General features: G+C 38.9%; 1 protein-coding gene across 1 annotated transcript in view; it reads left to right on the forward strand.

The window, feature by feature from the left end:
• Positions 1 to 3,537: 3,537 nt before the first annotated feature.
• The window catches only part of LOC138316430 (uncharacterized), a 37,935-nt gene continuing 24,393 nt past the window's right edge, over positions 3,538 to 17,079 (forward strand). Inside the window, exons 1-3 of the mRNA XM_069258124.1 lie at positions 3,538 to 3,837; positions 4,738 to 5,016; positions 12,760 to 12,815. Coding sequence (XP_069114225.1) covers positions 3,538 to 3,837; positions 4,738 to 5,016; positions 12,760 to 12,815 — 635 coding nt within the window. The remainder of the gene's footprint in view (positions 3,838 to 4,737; positions 5,017 to 12,759; positions 12,816 to 17,079) is intronic.

Raw genomic sequence — 17,079 nt, forward strand, 5'->3', positions numbered from 1 at the left:
TGATTCAAAAAAATGAAATCTTGAAAAAATAATTGTAATATAGTATAGTACGGTATGTACCACATGGACTTAGTACGAATGCTAATCCACAAAGCACACACACAGCTTTTAAACGAATTTTCAACCCACGGTTATATATATTAATAAATGATTATGGCCAAGAGGATGGAAATTCGTTGTACAAAGCAGAGTCCTTTTGCACTCTAACTTCCTCAGCTCGGACTAACAGCTTGTACGTACACGCAGGCTACAGCTGCATGGCCGGGATATGCAGGATCACAATTTTTAATTTTGTAATCAAATATATAAAAACTTTTCTGAATTAACAAAATCAACGTCGAACTCTGCTGTATGGCGCCTTGCTGCATATACACAGTGCCCTATGAAAGGATGGCCTTTGAATTCCACTTTCATGACCAGATGTCGACATCTTTTAGTTAAGATGTCGACATCAATAACTGACAAGTCGGTGTCACACCCGAGCATAAACACGATTAATCGCAGAGTTACCGACTTTCTACATAATTATCTTGGAATCATTATGTGGGGAGGTTCATGTGGTAAGTCGACATATTCTTCTGTTTATGTCGACATCTTCCGATATGATGTCGACTTAATGCCTTAATTATGTCGACATCATTAAGTCGTAAGTCGGCAACTCGATGGCAGAAATATGCCACCAATATGGTCTATGGTACAAGCACTGACTTCAGTTTTCTATATTCAAAGATAGTGGCTATTTCAAATGATTTGCGCATGAGTAACAGGAAGGCGACAAGTCGACAACTCGACAACACGACAACTCGACAACACGACAAGTCGACATTTTACCGCGACAACACGATATTCTGTACGCGCTAATTAGCGTGTTTGAAATGTCGACTTGTCGTGTTGTCGACTTGTCGTCTTGTCGTGTTGTCGACTTGTCGCGGTTCGAAAACGCGACAAGTCGACATTTTAACTGTTAAATCTCGGGTTGTCGCAGTTTGAGACCGCGACAACTAGACAAGGCGACAACACGACAAGGCGACAACACAACAACACGAGATGGCCGTAATCAGCCACCATTGAAATAGCCACTATCTTTGAATATAGAAAACTGAAGTCAGTGCTTGTATATGGAAGCAGGAAGCGTACCGGTATATTGGTCACCTGTTGTAAAGTTAATAACTATAGCTAGAAGTAGCATTGTAGACAAGGCTGTGTACCATAGTGTGGTGGCACTATTTCTGCCGGAGGGCTGAAGTTGGTTGCGAGTTCCTAGTTCCTAGTTCCGTTTAATAAACGGAACTAGGAACCAGACCCGAGTTCCGTTTAACTTAAACGGAACTAGGAACCAGACCCGAGTTCCGTTTAAGCTTATACGGAACTAGGAACCAGACCCGAGTTCCGTTTAACATACATACTGGCCAACGAGCGGAGTTCCGTTTATTAGGATTCCTATCTCTAACTGCATGTTCAATTACCTATTATATACAGGAATCGAACTTATAGCTTCCATGAATAATACAGCATAGAATTAATCTCCTAAACACAAGTTTCCTTAAACGGATCTGACACCTAGACTCCAGTTCAGTTTAACTTAAACGGAACTAGGAACCAGACCCGAGTTCCGTTTAAGCTTATACGGAACTAGGAACCAGACCCGAGTTCCGTTTAACAAACATACTGGCCAACGAGCGGAGTTCCGTTTATTAGGATTCCAATCTCTAACTGCATGTTCAATTACTTATTATATACAGGAATCGAACTTAGAGCTTCCATGAATAATACAGCACAGAATTAATCTCCTTAACACAGGTTTCCTTAAACGGATCTGACACCTAGACTCCAGTTCCGTTTAACTTAAACGGAACTAGGAACCAGACCCGAGTTCCGTTTAAGCTTATACGGAACAGGAACCAGACCCGAGTTCCGTTTAACTTAAACGGAACATGGAACCAGGCCCTAAACGGAACTAGAAACCAGACCTGAGTTCCGTTTAACACAAATATACTGGTCAATGAGTCGATTTCCGTTTATTAGGATTTCTGCATCGTATAAGATATTAAATTCAAATGATATAAAGGAATCTAGCTCTGAGCTTTCAGGAATGATACAACAGAGATTTAATCTATAACACAGATTTTATTAAACGGATCTGACACCTAGACCCCAGTTACGTTTTGCTTAAACGGAACTAGGAACCAGACCCTAGCTCCGTTTAACACAAATACTGGTCAACCAGCCGGATTCCGCTTATTAAAATTTCTACCTGTAATAAGATGTTTAATTACCATTATAATTCTGAAATCGAACGTAAAGCTTCCATGAATAATACAACACTTAATTAATCTATATAACAGAATTTCTTTAGCGGGTTTGACACCTAGACCCCAGTTCCGTTAACTAAATCGGAACTAGGAACCAGACCCGAGTTCCGTTTAACACAAATACTGGTCAACCAACCGGGTTCCATTTATTAGAATTTCTACCTCTGTACGTCCGTCCGTCCGTCCGTCCGCCTGTCCTTTTTTAGTTCTTTTTTTTGTTACCAAGAAGTCTTAAATTGCAGATGTAGGTTACCTTAGTGCACTTGTTCTGCATATTTACATTTTTGGGCCAATCGGTCAATATGATGGCCGACAGAGAAACACCTTTGATTTTGGTAGTTGAAGATATTTATCTCTATTAAGCACCAAAGGGATCTGTCTGAAATTTCAGAGGTTGGTTTCCCCTAGGTTCCTAGTTGCGTATAAGGCATTTTTGAACCGATCTATCAACAAGATAGCCCCAAATGGGCCATACAACTCAATCAAACAAAATCAACAAGATGGCCAAGAGGCAGCCATCTTGGATTTTAATATTTATTGTTTAAAAAGCAGAAAAAATATTCCTCTTTCGTCAGACATACATCATTCTTTGGTACGCGCCAAGAATCCTCTAAGATATCTTGTAATATATACTGTCATCAATCATTTCGAAATCAGAGCTTCAATTGTACATTTCATTGTCAAGATATTACTTTCCCTAATCGCAAAGCATCTTGAGCTTTGCCTATTTTGACGTGTCAGTGTTCTAGTATTTAACAGTAATCGTCTTCGGAACCTTTAGGAACATATAATCACAGAAAAAACTCAATATAGCGTAGAAACGGAGTCGAAAAACCATGCCCGAGTTCCGTTTAAGATCATACGAATCTAGGAATTAGACCCGAGTTCCTTTTAACCCAACGCAATCAAATTCCATATTCAGTTCACGTGCTTTTACTGACCAATGAGTTCGTTTATTATGATTCCCACGTGTAATAAGATGTTTAACTGGACATTTTCATTGGACAATATGACGGGTGTTTATCTAACAAGGAAAAGTGGTCAATGGCATTCATATCTTAACTCGAGTTATGAAGAAGAATTTTTCCTCATCTCGCACGCTTAAGTTAGCCCTGTTGCACCTCAGTTTTGGTCAAAGGTTCAAGCCTCTGGTTATGCAATACACGATAGACTGCCGTCCTCTTTGCCTGCTAAGCTTGAGTGTTGAACTCTGGAAACTTGGTCAATGAACCAGGTAGTGTTCGGCTCCAAGGAGCACCACACGATGGAGAGGCTGTTGCGTCTCTCCATCCAGAATGTCATATATAAACTTGAAAACTTCTGCCCTGAACAGGACATTGAGAGGATTGGCTTCTTTGAAGGTGTCATTACTCGTCAATGTCAGACGTGGTCCCTTCTGCCTTTTTTGAAGAGAATTCAGACGTTGAAGGCCATTACCTCACAGAGGTCAGCACCACCAAAAAAGAAAGCTAGAAATTCTGCTCCCACTGTTATATGCGACCGAAGTCAAAGCCTTATTTCAATGGTAACATTGGGAAGGGTAGGAAGAGTACAAATCATTGGGACAAGACGAAAAGTTCCTGATTCGTCTCTCCGTCCTTGATCGTTCCATACGAAAGGTCTGTTCTTGAGAATTCAGCCAGTCTCAGATTCAAGTCCTCCTCTCGTAAATTAGGGTTTGAGTAAGGCAACAATTCTCCATCTGTGAAGGTCTCGATATTCCTCGTTTTCATCTTCCTGTAGGAGATCGTCAGTCCACCTTCTTTCTAGAGTCAATGGAAGGATATCACCCAGGACCCTTGAGCCTTTTCTGTAGTGAAGGAGCGGTTTGGCATTCCATACTTGCGGCATCCGCACTTTGTGTCAAAGTATGTATTTTTTCCCTCCTTCGGGGGATCCGGAGATGGCAGATTCCATCCGGGAGGTACTAAGGACCATGCTTTTAAAGGGCGCGGTCGAGGAGGTGCCTATTATGGACTACACACTCGGCTTCTATTTCAGAATAATTCTGATCCGCAAGAGGTTTGGAGCTTGGTGTCCCATCAACTGCTGCTGGTTGTAGTGTGATTTCTGCACTCTAGGGAAGACATGTTCACAACTATGTCGACGAATTCCTAATGATCCATCTAGTTCGGGAATCTTTGGATCGGAACACCCGTCTGGTCATGAAACTTTTGCTTAGAGTTGGTTTAGTTCCTTAAAGAGTATGAGGTTCCCCTTCTTAAAACATTGTCTTCTTGGGAAACCGTTTCCACGCGGTTCATGGTATTGTCATTCCAACTTTGAAGAAATTCGAGAAGGCCAGAGATATTCCTCTGACCTTCATCGGCTGGCCCCTCGTTGGTATCTAAATATTCTGTGTTATCTCAACTCATGGGGTTTGCTCGGTGGTGTACTCTGAAAGGCAATTACAAATGTATTTCAGGGGGTTTCGTTGTCGTCCATGCCAGCTCCCACCGTTAACATGTTCACGGATGCGTTCATGGAAGTGTTAGGGGCTTACCTCGACATCCATTGCCAGTCGATGGAGTGGTCTGGGGAACATGCAGAAGATGATGGCTCTTCTGTTTTCTCTGCAGACATTTTAGAAGATTCTGCATTCCAATACAGTTTGAATGGCTACGGACAACTCTACAGTGGTCGCTTATCTGGAGAGAAAGGGACACCAGCTCACGTCCTTTGTGCCCTCGCTATCAGTATTTCCGTATTATTCCTATCTATAAGGAAATGCAGTTAACAATTTTAGTCAAGCATCTTCCAGGAAGCGCAAATGTTCTGGCGGATAATCTCCAGGCGGCGCCAGCTGGTTATGACAGAACGGCATCTATATCCCTCGACCTTTTTGCCTCTTTTCTCAATAATCAGTTGTCAACCTTTGTCTCTCCGTGGCAAACCAAATGGCTTGGGCCATGGACGCAGGGTTCTACAGAAGTTTCCGGAGCATTATTGCTCCTTCTTTCCGATAGCGCCACTGTTGCCGCGTCAACCCTGGTTTTCGGAGCTCTTGTCGTTTCTGGTGGCTCGTCCTCTGGTTCTCTCACCAAAAACAAATGTCTTTCGTTAGCATCGGCCCCAGACGTTACCTTCACGCTTGGACGTGATTTCAGGAGTCCTCGCTCAGACAGGCTTTTCTTCGGATATGTCAGCTCGCATCGCCCGATCAATTTGGTCTTTCTCCTCTGCCGCCTTCCAGTCACGCTGGAAGATCTTCTTTGATTGGCGTCAGGAAGATTGATCCGGTCATGGCCTCTGCCCAGCTGATTGCGAGTTTCCTTCTCTATCTTGTTTAGGGAGCACAATCATGTACTATTGCAGGCTATCACACAGCTATTGCCAGTGTACTTTCTTTCCGTGGTAAACCAGAAGTAGGATCTTCATTTCTTTGTCTGTCTTTATTCGGGGGTTCAATCTGGACAGGCCTAACGTACAGTAGTTAGCTCCACAGTGGAACCTAGAACTCGTTTTAGAGTCATAAATGGGGGCTTCGGCTTCTAATGGGCCTTTAGGATCGGACTACATAAAGTTTTTAACTTTTAACTTTTAAGACTGTCTTTCTGCTTGCTGTTGCCTCAGGCCACATGAGAAGTGATACTTATGCATTGTCTTTTCGCTCTTCGAATATTTCATGGGCAAGAGCTAGCTCTGCCGTTACCCTTTTCACTGATCCTGAAATTTGGGCAAAGAATTGGGAACCAGGTTTTTCGCCCCATTCCATTAGAATTCCTTTCCTGTCAGTCTCTATTGAGTCTGGGGAGAATTATCAGATGCTTTGTTCCTATCGGGACCTTAAAACAGGGTCAGCAGGATATCTCCTTCCAGTCCATCTCCACATTGATATGTCAGGTGATCAAGATTGCTTATGAGCCGTCTAATGATCAATCTCATGCGGAATGCAAGGTGAGGGCTCATGACGTTAGAGCCCTTGCGACTTCTTTGGCTCTCCGCAATAGGTCCTTGTACCAGGACATCAATGTCTTTTGCCGTTTGGCGTGGTCAGTCTACTTTCACCTCCGGTCCTTCCACTCTGATGGACTGTTTTCTGTCTGTGACTGTTCCTCCTCAGTAGACATTAAATGCATTTATGGTCTTTTAACCTTATGCGAGCAGGTTTCACAATGGTGCACCTCTTTCCACGGGGAGGTATATCCGTTTTTACCTTTGTTCATTCAACCCTGTTTTATATTCTCTGCCTGGGGCCTGTCCCCTACATTTACCATTTGACTGGGCTGCCTGGCTTCGGACTCGCCATTACGGTAAGAAAGACAAATTCGCATACTAAAGTTATAGTAGCGTATTACTGTAAAGAAATTGAGGTTTTTCAATGTAAAACCAGTTTACATGATGTAAAACTAACAATGACTTTATGGGGTTCCACTCTTCTGTCCTCCCTCCCTTCCTCCTCAGTCATTTGGCCTCGTGGCTACATAGAAGTGTTTAGGAAGGGACATCATTATATATACTCTCGTCGAGTACGAAATAAGGTACGGTAGGGAGACGGGATTCTCAAATATAATGTTTTCAGGGCTATAAAAATTGGTGTATGTAGTGAATTTGAATTCTAAAGTTATAGTAAGTATTATATCATGAAAGTGGCTTAACATTGAAAAAACCTCTAATTTCCTTATAAAAGACTTCTTCTCTAAAACTAAGCACGATATAAAACAACTCATATTGCAAAGGTAGTATCTGTATGGGGCGAGGATACAAAATTATAAAAAGGGTGTGGCTTATCCCCTTGGGCCTGAGGGGCGGGGCCAAAAGGGGTCAATTTGTTTATTTCCATATAAACGACTTTTTCTCTGAAATTAAGTATGGGATAGTACTCATATTGCGATGGTAGCATCCTTAAGGGAATTCAAAATTGTAAAAATGCTGGGACTGACTCTCTACCACTATTGATTAGCACTCATAATCATATGATATTGAAAGCATCATTATATGATGGAGATTTAAAATTAAGCAAATCGTTGAGTCTGTTTTGCTATTTCCAATTGTAAGAGTTTTTGTGACAATTACTTCATAAAACAGGTGATTCTTCGTGATCTATTTTGTTGACTCACGGAAGGATATTCTTAACCAAGATCAATAGGTACAATTTACATGTATATTTCGAAGGCAGTTTTGGTTTATGCTTGCAGTTCGATAAAATGCACATCAATTTAACAAGATATTAAAATATCAGAAAAATATTAATTTGAAATACTCCTTCACATAAAAATAAAAATAAATGGAGAAAAATAATCTGGAAATCTAAATATTTCGATGAAACATTGTTAGATTTAGAATTAAAAATAAAATCCTTTTACCATGGGGAATAGATAAAGATATCTGTAAAAATCGTATGTACTGGGCTTAAACGGTCTAGATCTGTTGCTAGGAATTTCCATTTAATTTCAAAAGAATTCCGGTCTCATTCATAAACATCACACGTCGCGTTATCGCATAACTTCACTCGGTCCTTTGGACCAGTTGAGCTAAAATGAGTAAATGCTATGGCAAGCCAATTTAAAATTTATTAAAGGAGCAAGGTCCATCCAGAATTTGATCGAATTATATAAGATATCATATATATTATTATATTCGATATCAGGCCCTTCAGGTCAGATGAGCTTTACAAATGTCTATACAAACGTGGGGTTATACGGAACTCAGGTCTGGTTCCTAGTTCAGTTAAAGCTTAAACGGAACTCGGGTCTGGTTCCTAGTTCCGTATAAGCTTAAACGGAACTCGGGTCTGGTTCCATGTTCCGTTTAAAATAAACGGAACTCGGGTCTGGTTCCTAGTTCCGTATAAGCTTAAACGGAACTCGGGTCTGGTTCCTAGTTCCGTTTAAGTTAAACGGAACTGGAGTCTAGGTGTCAGATCCGTTTAAGGAAACTTGTGTTAAGGAGATTAATTCTGTGCTGTATTATTCATGGAAGCTCTAAGTTCGATTCCTGATATAATAGGTAATTGAACATGCAGTTAGAGATAGGAATCCTTATAAACGGAACTCCGCTCGTTGGCCAGTATGTATGTTAAACGGAACTCGGGTCTGGTTCCTAGTTCCGTTTAAGTTAAACGGAACTGGAGTCTAGGTGTCAGATCCGTTTAAGGAAACTTGTGTTAAGGAGATTAATTCTGTGCTGTATTATTCATGGAAGCTCTAAGTTCGATTCCTGTATATAATAAGTAATTGAACATGCACTTAGAGATAGGAATCCTAATAAACGGAACTCGGGTCTGATTCCTAGTTCCGTATAAGCTTAAACGGAACTCGGGTCTGGTTCCTAGTTCCGTTTAAGTTAAACTGAACTGGAGTCTCGGTGTCAGATACGTTTAAGGAAACTTGTGATTAGGAGATTAATCCTGTGCTGTAGTATTCATGGAAGCTCTAAGTTCGATTCCTGTATATAATAGGTAATTGAACATGCGGTTAGAGAAAGGAATCCTTATAAACGGAACTCCGCTCGTTGGCCAGTATGTTTGTTAAACGGAACTCGGGGCTAGTTCCTAGTTCCGTATAAGCTTAAACGGAACTCGGGTCTGGTTCCTAGTTCCGTTTAAGTTAAACGGAACTGGAGTCTAGGTGTGAGATCCGTTTAAGGAAACTTGTGTTAAGGAGATTAATTCTATGCTGTATTATTCATGGAAGCTCTAAGTTCGATTCCTGTATAAAGTAATTGAACATGCAGTTAGAGATAGGAATCCTAATAAACGGAACTCCGCTCGTTGGCCAGTATGTTTGTTAAACGGAACTCGGGCCTGGTTCCTAGTTCCGTATAAGCTTAAACGGAACTCGGGTCTGGTTCCTAGTTCCGTTTAAGTTAAACTGAACTGGAGTCTCGGTGTCAGATCCGTTTAAGGAAACTTGTGATTAGGAGATTAATCTTGTGCTGTAGTATTCATGGAAGCTCTAAGTTCGATTCCTGTATATAATAGGTAACTGAACATGCAGTTAGAGATAGGAATCCTTATAAACGGAACTCCGCTCGTTGGTCAGTATTTTTGTTAAACGGAACTCGGGGCTAGTTCCTAGTTCCGTATAAGCTTAAACGGAACTCGGGTCTGGTTCCTAGTTCCTTTTAAGTTAAACGGAACTGGAGTCTAGGTGTCAGATCCGTTTAAGGAAACTTGTGTTAAGGAGATTAATTCTATGCTGTATTATTCATGGAAGCTCTAAGTTCGATTCCTGTATATAATAAGTAATTGAACATGCAGTTAGAGATAGGAATCCTAATAAACGGAACTCCGCTCGTTGGCCAGTATGTTTGTTAAACGGAACTCGGGCCTGGTTCCTAGTTCCGTATAAGCTTAAACGGAACTCGGGTCTGGTTCCTAGTTCCGTTTAAGTTAAACGGAACTGGAGTCTAGGTGTGAGATCCGTTTAAGGAAACTTGTGTTAAGGAGATTAATTCTATGCTGTATTATTCATGGAAGCTCTAAGTTCGATTCCTGTATATAATAGGTAATTGAACATGCAGTTAGAGATAGGAATCCTAATAAACGGAACTCCGCTCGTTGGCCAGTATATATGTTAAACGGAACTCGGGTCTGGTTACTAGTTCCGTATAAGCTTAAACGGAACTCTGGTCTGGTTCCTAGTTCCGTTTAAGTTAAACGGAACTCGGGTCTGGTTCCTAGTTCCGTTTATTAAACGGAACTAGGAACTAGGAACTCGCAACCAACTTCAGCCCTCCATTTCTGCCATCGAGTTGCCGACTTACGACTTAATGATGTCGACATAATTAAGGCATTAAGTCGACATCATATCGGAAGATGTCGACATAAACAGGGTGTGACACCGACTTGTCAGTTATTGATGTCGACATCTAAACTAAAAGATATCGACATATGGTCTTCAAAGTGGAATTCAAAGGCCACCCTTTCATAGGGCACTGTGTATATGCAGCAAGGCACCATACAGCAGAGTTCGACGTTGATTTTGTTAATTCAGTTATTATTTTTTTTATTTCAAAATTAAAAATTGTGATCCTGCACATCCCGGCCATGCAGCTGTAGCCTGCGTCAATCTAATTAAAATTAGAACTTCTATGTCGCTCTCCGTACCGTCCGCTTTCTACGATTAGATAGTAGCCTGCGTGTACGTACACATTGTAGCTGTTAGTCCGAGCTGAGGAAGTTAGAGTGCAAAAGAACTCTGCTTTATACAACGAATTTCCATCCTCTTGGCCATAATCATTTATTAATTTATATAACCGTGGGTTGAAAATTCGTTTAAAAGCTGTGTGTGTGATTTGTGGATTAGCATTCGTACCAAGTCCATGTGGTACATACCGTACTATACTATATTACAATGATTTTTTCAAGATTTCATTTTTTTGCGAATCACGAAAAATACCAGTTACGTAATTTAAAAGCCAAAAAAGGTCACAGTACAGATACACAATACCCATTTGGAAACCAGCTTTACTTGTTAGCTTGCCCTGTCCATATATATACATAAATATTTACATCCCTCGATACACTTAAAGATGCTCCACCGCTGACAAATTATATTTATTCACTATCAAAAACAGCAGCAGACGATTTAGTCTTTTTCTTCAGTTACAAAAGTTACTTACTTTACACCATTACCATCGTTGAAAAGTTTGAGCTTCTAATTTTATTTCAAGTTTAAAATATCAAAAATAATTAATTGCATCCCGAAAAAATTCCCTGGCACTATATGCTATATGGAATGATGTACTGATTGGGCATGCACCAAAGGTAAAATAATTTATTTTATATTATTTTTTGCGTTAATTAGACATATATCTACACGATTAAACACCAATTATTGCTCAAATAATGAATATCATTTATGCTCTGTCGGCGGTGGAGCATCTTTAAATAAAGGTACAACGATTTTTTGTTACGGTCTTAATGGCCAGATTCAACCTTTGGGCTAAAAATCCTCCCGCGGGACGCGGTTTTAACTACAAACTCGGGATATATCTGCATCTATTTTTTTGTAGTAAAAACGTAGTAAAAAAAGTCACGTGCTTATACCTCATTCATGCCATTGGCCGGAATATACAATTGTATTATGGGTAACTAGTGATCACGTGATTGTGTGTTTACTTCCAAATATGGTGATAGTTTGCTTGCCATTTCTTCGGAGAAATTGATTTATTTGAAAATATGTAGACTCCAAAATAATATTAATATTGCATGCATATCATTTTGACTCACATATGTATTATTTTACTATAAATATTGAACTGAAATGAGTTATAAAACTGTCATTTCCACGTTTTGTAAATAAATGATATAATGCGAATTGATCAATTCAATAGGTCTAACCGTCTAATCTAGGATCAGCGAAGATCGGCTACTCCCGGCTAAATTCGTAGAATTCTAAATTTATATTTATATATATTATTACCTGCATTAGTGTTCAGAACATATACATATAACACAGAGAAAATAAGATCTTCTTCAAAAGGCCTAATTATGTATAAATACCAGGTCAGAGAAATCACTCTATTTGGAAGTTAACACACACTCATGTGATCACTAGTTACCCACTAATATTTCGGCCAATGGCATGAATGAGGTATAATCACGTGACTTGTTTTACTATGTTTGACTACAAAGAACGCGTGTTTTGTACCATTATTGGGAAAATCCCCCGCGGATCGTGATTTCATTTCCACCATTTGAAACAGAAGGCTTAGAGTAGACTTTGATTGTGAAACATTGATAAATTGAAGATTACATGTTGTGCCATGGCAGATGTCAAAGTTCATGTACATGTATATACTCGACAATTACTTGAAACATTATCTAATAAATTTGTGTTGAAATTATAATTGATGTTGACCAGGAAATGTACCAGTCTAAATTTTGGTTGAATAATGCATGGAAAGTGAATTAATCTTAACTTTTCCACTTTGTGGAAAATCCTTCAAAACGGATTTATCTCCCTTGATTAAAATGACAAACCATGTACCTTTGCTATGATATAAAGTTTTTTTTTTCATTTAAAAAAAAAATCAATAATGAATGCAGATCAAATATATTAATCAAATATGTGTATTAATTTAATTTGAAACATGTTTGTTTTGCTGAAAATTTGCCAAAAAATTAATAGCAATACAAAATATTCATGATTGTAATTTGATTGTTGTTGTTTTTGTACTTGCTGTAAAATGAAAAAAACCCGTGTTGTGGAGAAGAAGTTTGTTAAAATTTGAATTGTTTACAAATGGATGAGAGTTGAGAATGAACAGAAGGCAATAAGGATATATATGTCTAACAGTCACCTGAATTCCGATATGCACAGTTATAAATAATGTTTTGCTTAAAAAACAAACAAATAAATATGTCTCAGCCCTGTGACTTGGCACCTAGGTCAAGATCATTGTTTTGAACAAATTTTGTATCCCTTCATCCCTTGGCCCAATAACATGTCCATGTATGAGGTTCTTGGTTATTAAGAAGATTGTAAATTGTTTACAACAGACACTGGATGATACCGGCCAAAAGACGATTGCAATAGGTCACACAGGAGGAGATTAATTCAACACACAACCATATATACTTTATATACTTTTTCTCATAAATCATTACATATAATCCTTGTACACATCCATATCAGTGGCGACGAAAACAGGAAATTAATGAATATGCAAACTGGCGTGCGAGCGTCGAAGGGTCGATATTTTGGTGTTTGGAGGTCCGGGGGTCTCTCCCGGAAAAATATTACGAATTAGAATGGCTGAGATAATTTTTACGATGTATTTTGATGATTTTGCGAACGCCGAATGATCGAGATTTTGGTGTTTGGGGGGTCCGGGGGTCTCAGCCGGAAAAAAATATTACGATTTTGATGATTTTGCGAGCGCTGAATGCGCGAGACTTTGGTGTTTTGGGGCTCCGGGGATCTCCCCCGGAAAAAAAATACGATTTTGATGATTTTGCGAGCGCCGAATGCGCGAGACTTTGGTGTTCTGGGGTCCAGGGGTCTCCCCCGCGAAAAATATTACGATTTGGAATGGCCAAGATGAGTTTTACGGTGTATTTTGAGGATTTTAATCCGTTCTTAACGTGGTAATTTTTCGATTTACATTTACCTGCATTTAGAAATTATAATTGTGAATGTCGTCATATCATTATGCAACCCTGCTCGATCTGAACATACGACTTCACACCATCAGCACATTGTTGTTTAACTACAAAAAATAATGAATTGATTTAATTGTCTTGCTTAGACATATAAACAATTTAATATTTTAAGAAACATTTTTGAAATAGTAGAATCCCTTGATGGACATTTTTAGTCTAGTTCATGTGTATTGAATTTTTATTATTAAAGGTTTGAACATTACGTGCTTGAACTTTTAGGAAAAGCGGCAAAATTTTCTAAAATGAAGTACGTAAAATGTGCAGGAGGACCCTTTTCTTCCTACGCCCCTGCAGTTGCACATTTAAAAAGTTTAATGAACTTGGTACCCACTACTGACTGATGTAAATAATGCCAATAAAAGATGGATCTTTTCTCTATTTCTGTAATTCTTTACCTTTTTCTTTCCTCTTGGAAATGTTTTATAACATGGGAAAACTAAAAATGAAGTCTATATAGCAGGAATAACAAAACACATAGCCACCTGTCAGCCATGTTTTTTTTTCTGATTGGTCACCCGAGTTCGGATACAGAATAAAACAAATACATACACTGTATATAAGCACCATATATTGGCCTATCAGGCCCATGAAATCAGCCAGTGATGATATCCATTTAACCTTTTAATATATGAAGAGTATTTGATTCCATTACATCTGTTTCCTCTGAAAATTGAGCAAATAATGCTCATAAATGTGTTTCCCTAATATATAAACTATGGTAAAGACCCTGTCCCCTGGGGAAAATTCCGAGACCCCAGGGCCATGAAATTCACAATATTGGTAGAGGGCCTTGAGACCTTTCAATCTATGAAGAGTAAATCTGACAAACAAAATGATACATTTTCGTACGGAACCTATCGAAGCATACTGAGTTAGGTCCTACATAAATTGTAGGTCCCAATTTACCAGGCGGGAAGTTGCCATGTAAGCACATAAGCCCGTGTTTCTTAGTATATGTGTACATACATGTATGTACATGTACATGTATTAGATTCCCAAAAAGCTAAGTGGGCTATGCGGAAGCTTATAAGTATTTGTTTGGAAATAATATGGAAAATAAACTATGATATGATAGTATTGCTAACAATTTCAAATGGTGGAAATGAAACCACGATCCGCGGAGGATTTTCCCCATAATGGTACAAAACACTCGTTCTTTGTAGTAAAACGTAGTAAAACAAGTCACGTGATTATACCTCATTCATGCCATTGGCCGAAATAAATATGGAATTGTTTAGTGGGTAACTAGTGATCACATGAGTGTGTGTTTACTTCCAAATAGAGTGATTTCTCTGACCTGGTATTTATACATAATTTGGCCTTATTTTCTCTGTGTTATATGTATATGTTCTGGACCCTAAAGCAGGTAATAAAATATATAAATATAAATTTAAAATCCTACGAATTTAGCCGGGAGTAGCCGATCTTCGCTGATTTTAGATTAGACGGTTAGACCTATTAAATTGGTCAATTCGTATTATATCATTTATTTACAAAACGTGAAAATGGCAGTTTTACAACTCATTTCAGTTCATTATTTATAGTAAAACAGTGCATATGTGCAAGTCAAAAGGATATGCATGCAATATTAATAACATTTTGGAGTCTAAATATTTTCAAATAAATCAATTTCTCCGAAGAAATGGCAAGCAAACTATCACCATATTTGGAAGTAAACACAAAATCACGTGATCACTAGTTACCCATAATGCAATTGTATATTCCGGCCAATGGCATGAATGAGGTATAAGCACGTGACTTTTTTATTTACTACGTTTGACTACAAAGAACGCATGTTTTTACTACGAAAAAGAGATGCAGATGTATCGAGAGTTGGGAGTTTAAAACCGCGTCCCTGGAGGATTTTTAGCCCAAAGGTTTAATCTGACCATTAATATAAGACCGTAACAAAAATTCGTTGTGCCTTTATATAAGTGTATCGAGGGATGTAAATATTTATGTATATATATATGGACAGGCCAAGCTAACAAGTAAAGCTGGTTTCCCAATGTGTATTGTGTACCTGTACTGTGACCTTTATGGCTTTTAAATTACATAACTGGTATTTTTCGGGATTCACAAGAAAATACAACATAAAATTTTTATTTATTTTTTTCATTCATTCTTTTAATATAGTATAGTACGGTATGTACTACATGGACTTGGTACGAATGCCAATCAACAAAACACACACACAGCTTTGAAACGAATTTTCAACCCACGTTTTATATATATTAATAATAATTCGTTGTATACTTCCTTAGCTCGGGCTAACAGCTACGTACACGCAGGCTACAGTTTCATGGCCGGGATGTGCAGGATCACACTTTTTTTATTTTGAAATCAAATAAATAAAAACTTGAATTAACAAAATCAACGTCGATCTTTGCTGTATGGCTTTTGCTGCATATACACAGTGCTCTATGAAAGGGTGGCCTTTGATTTTTAGTTTAGATGTCGACATCAATAACTGACAAGTCGGTGTCACACCCGAGCATAAACACGTTAATCGCCGAGTTACCGACTGTCTACATAAATATCTTGGAATCATTATGTGGGCATGTACATGTGGTAAGTCGACATATTCTTCTGTTTATGTCGACATCTTCCGATATGATGTCGACTTAATGCCTTAACGATGTCGACATTATTAAGTCGTAAGTCGGCAAATCGATGGCAGAAATATGCCACCATAAAATTACAATATTTTCTAATTTTCGGATTAACGGGCCTTCGAACTATATATATTAGGCCTTAGCGGTTCAAGTGACCTTAAAATTAACAGATGACGATTACTGCGTACTAATCAGACGGCGTGACCAGACCATTATTACACGATTATCATATAATAAACAAATTATTGAAATTCATAGTTCAGAGAAAAAATACTTTGACAACTCTCGGTAAAGAAATTGCTATCAAATATCTTCATCTAGCTACAAACACATGCACACAATTATTTTCTTTAGCAATCCAATATGGCGAGTGTTATCCATTGTTTGCGCATGTGTAACAGGAAGTCGACAACTCGATAACACGACAACTCGACAACACGACAAGGCGGCAACACGACAAGCCGACAACTCGACAACACGACAAGTCGACATTTTACCGCGACAACACGAGATTCTGTACGCGCTAATTAGCGTGTTTGAAATGTCGACTTGTCGTGTTGTCGACTTGTCGTCTTGTCGTGTTGTCGACTTGTCCCGGTTCGAAAACGCGACTAGTCGACATTTTAACTGTTAAATCTCGGGTTGTCGCAGTTTGAGACCGCGACAACTCGACAAGGCGACAACAAGACAAGGCGACAACACAACAACACGAGATGGCCGTAATCAGCCACCATAATTGAGGATTCCTGACTACTGATTTTTAGTTTGCGTACTGCCAGTAAGAGATTTTAGTATAGATATAACATTGATATGATGTTTGTTTGTTTGTTTGATTAATTAACGTCCTATTAACAGCTACTAATGGTCATGTAAGGACGGCCTCCCATGTATGCGGTGTGTTGCGTGTATGTTGTGCGCATTCGAGGTGCGTGTTTTGGGAGACTGCGGTGTATTCATGTTATGTCTTCTTGTCTAGTGGGACTATTGCCCTTTTTATAGTGCAATATCACTGAAGCATGCCGCCGAAGGCACCAAGCAATAC

This window comes from Argopecten irradians, chromosome 2 (assembly GCF_041381155.1).
Source record: "Argopecten irradians isolate NY chromosome 2, Ai_NY, whole genome shotgun sequence".
In the NCBI taxonomy this organism is placed as follows: Eukaryota; Metazoa; Mollusca; class Bivalvia; order Pectinida; family Pectinidae; genus Argopecten; species Argopecten irradians.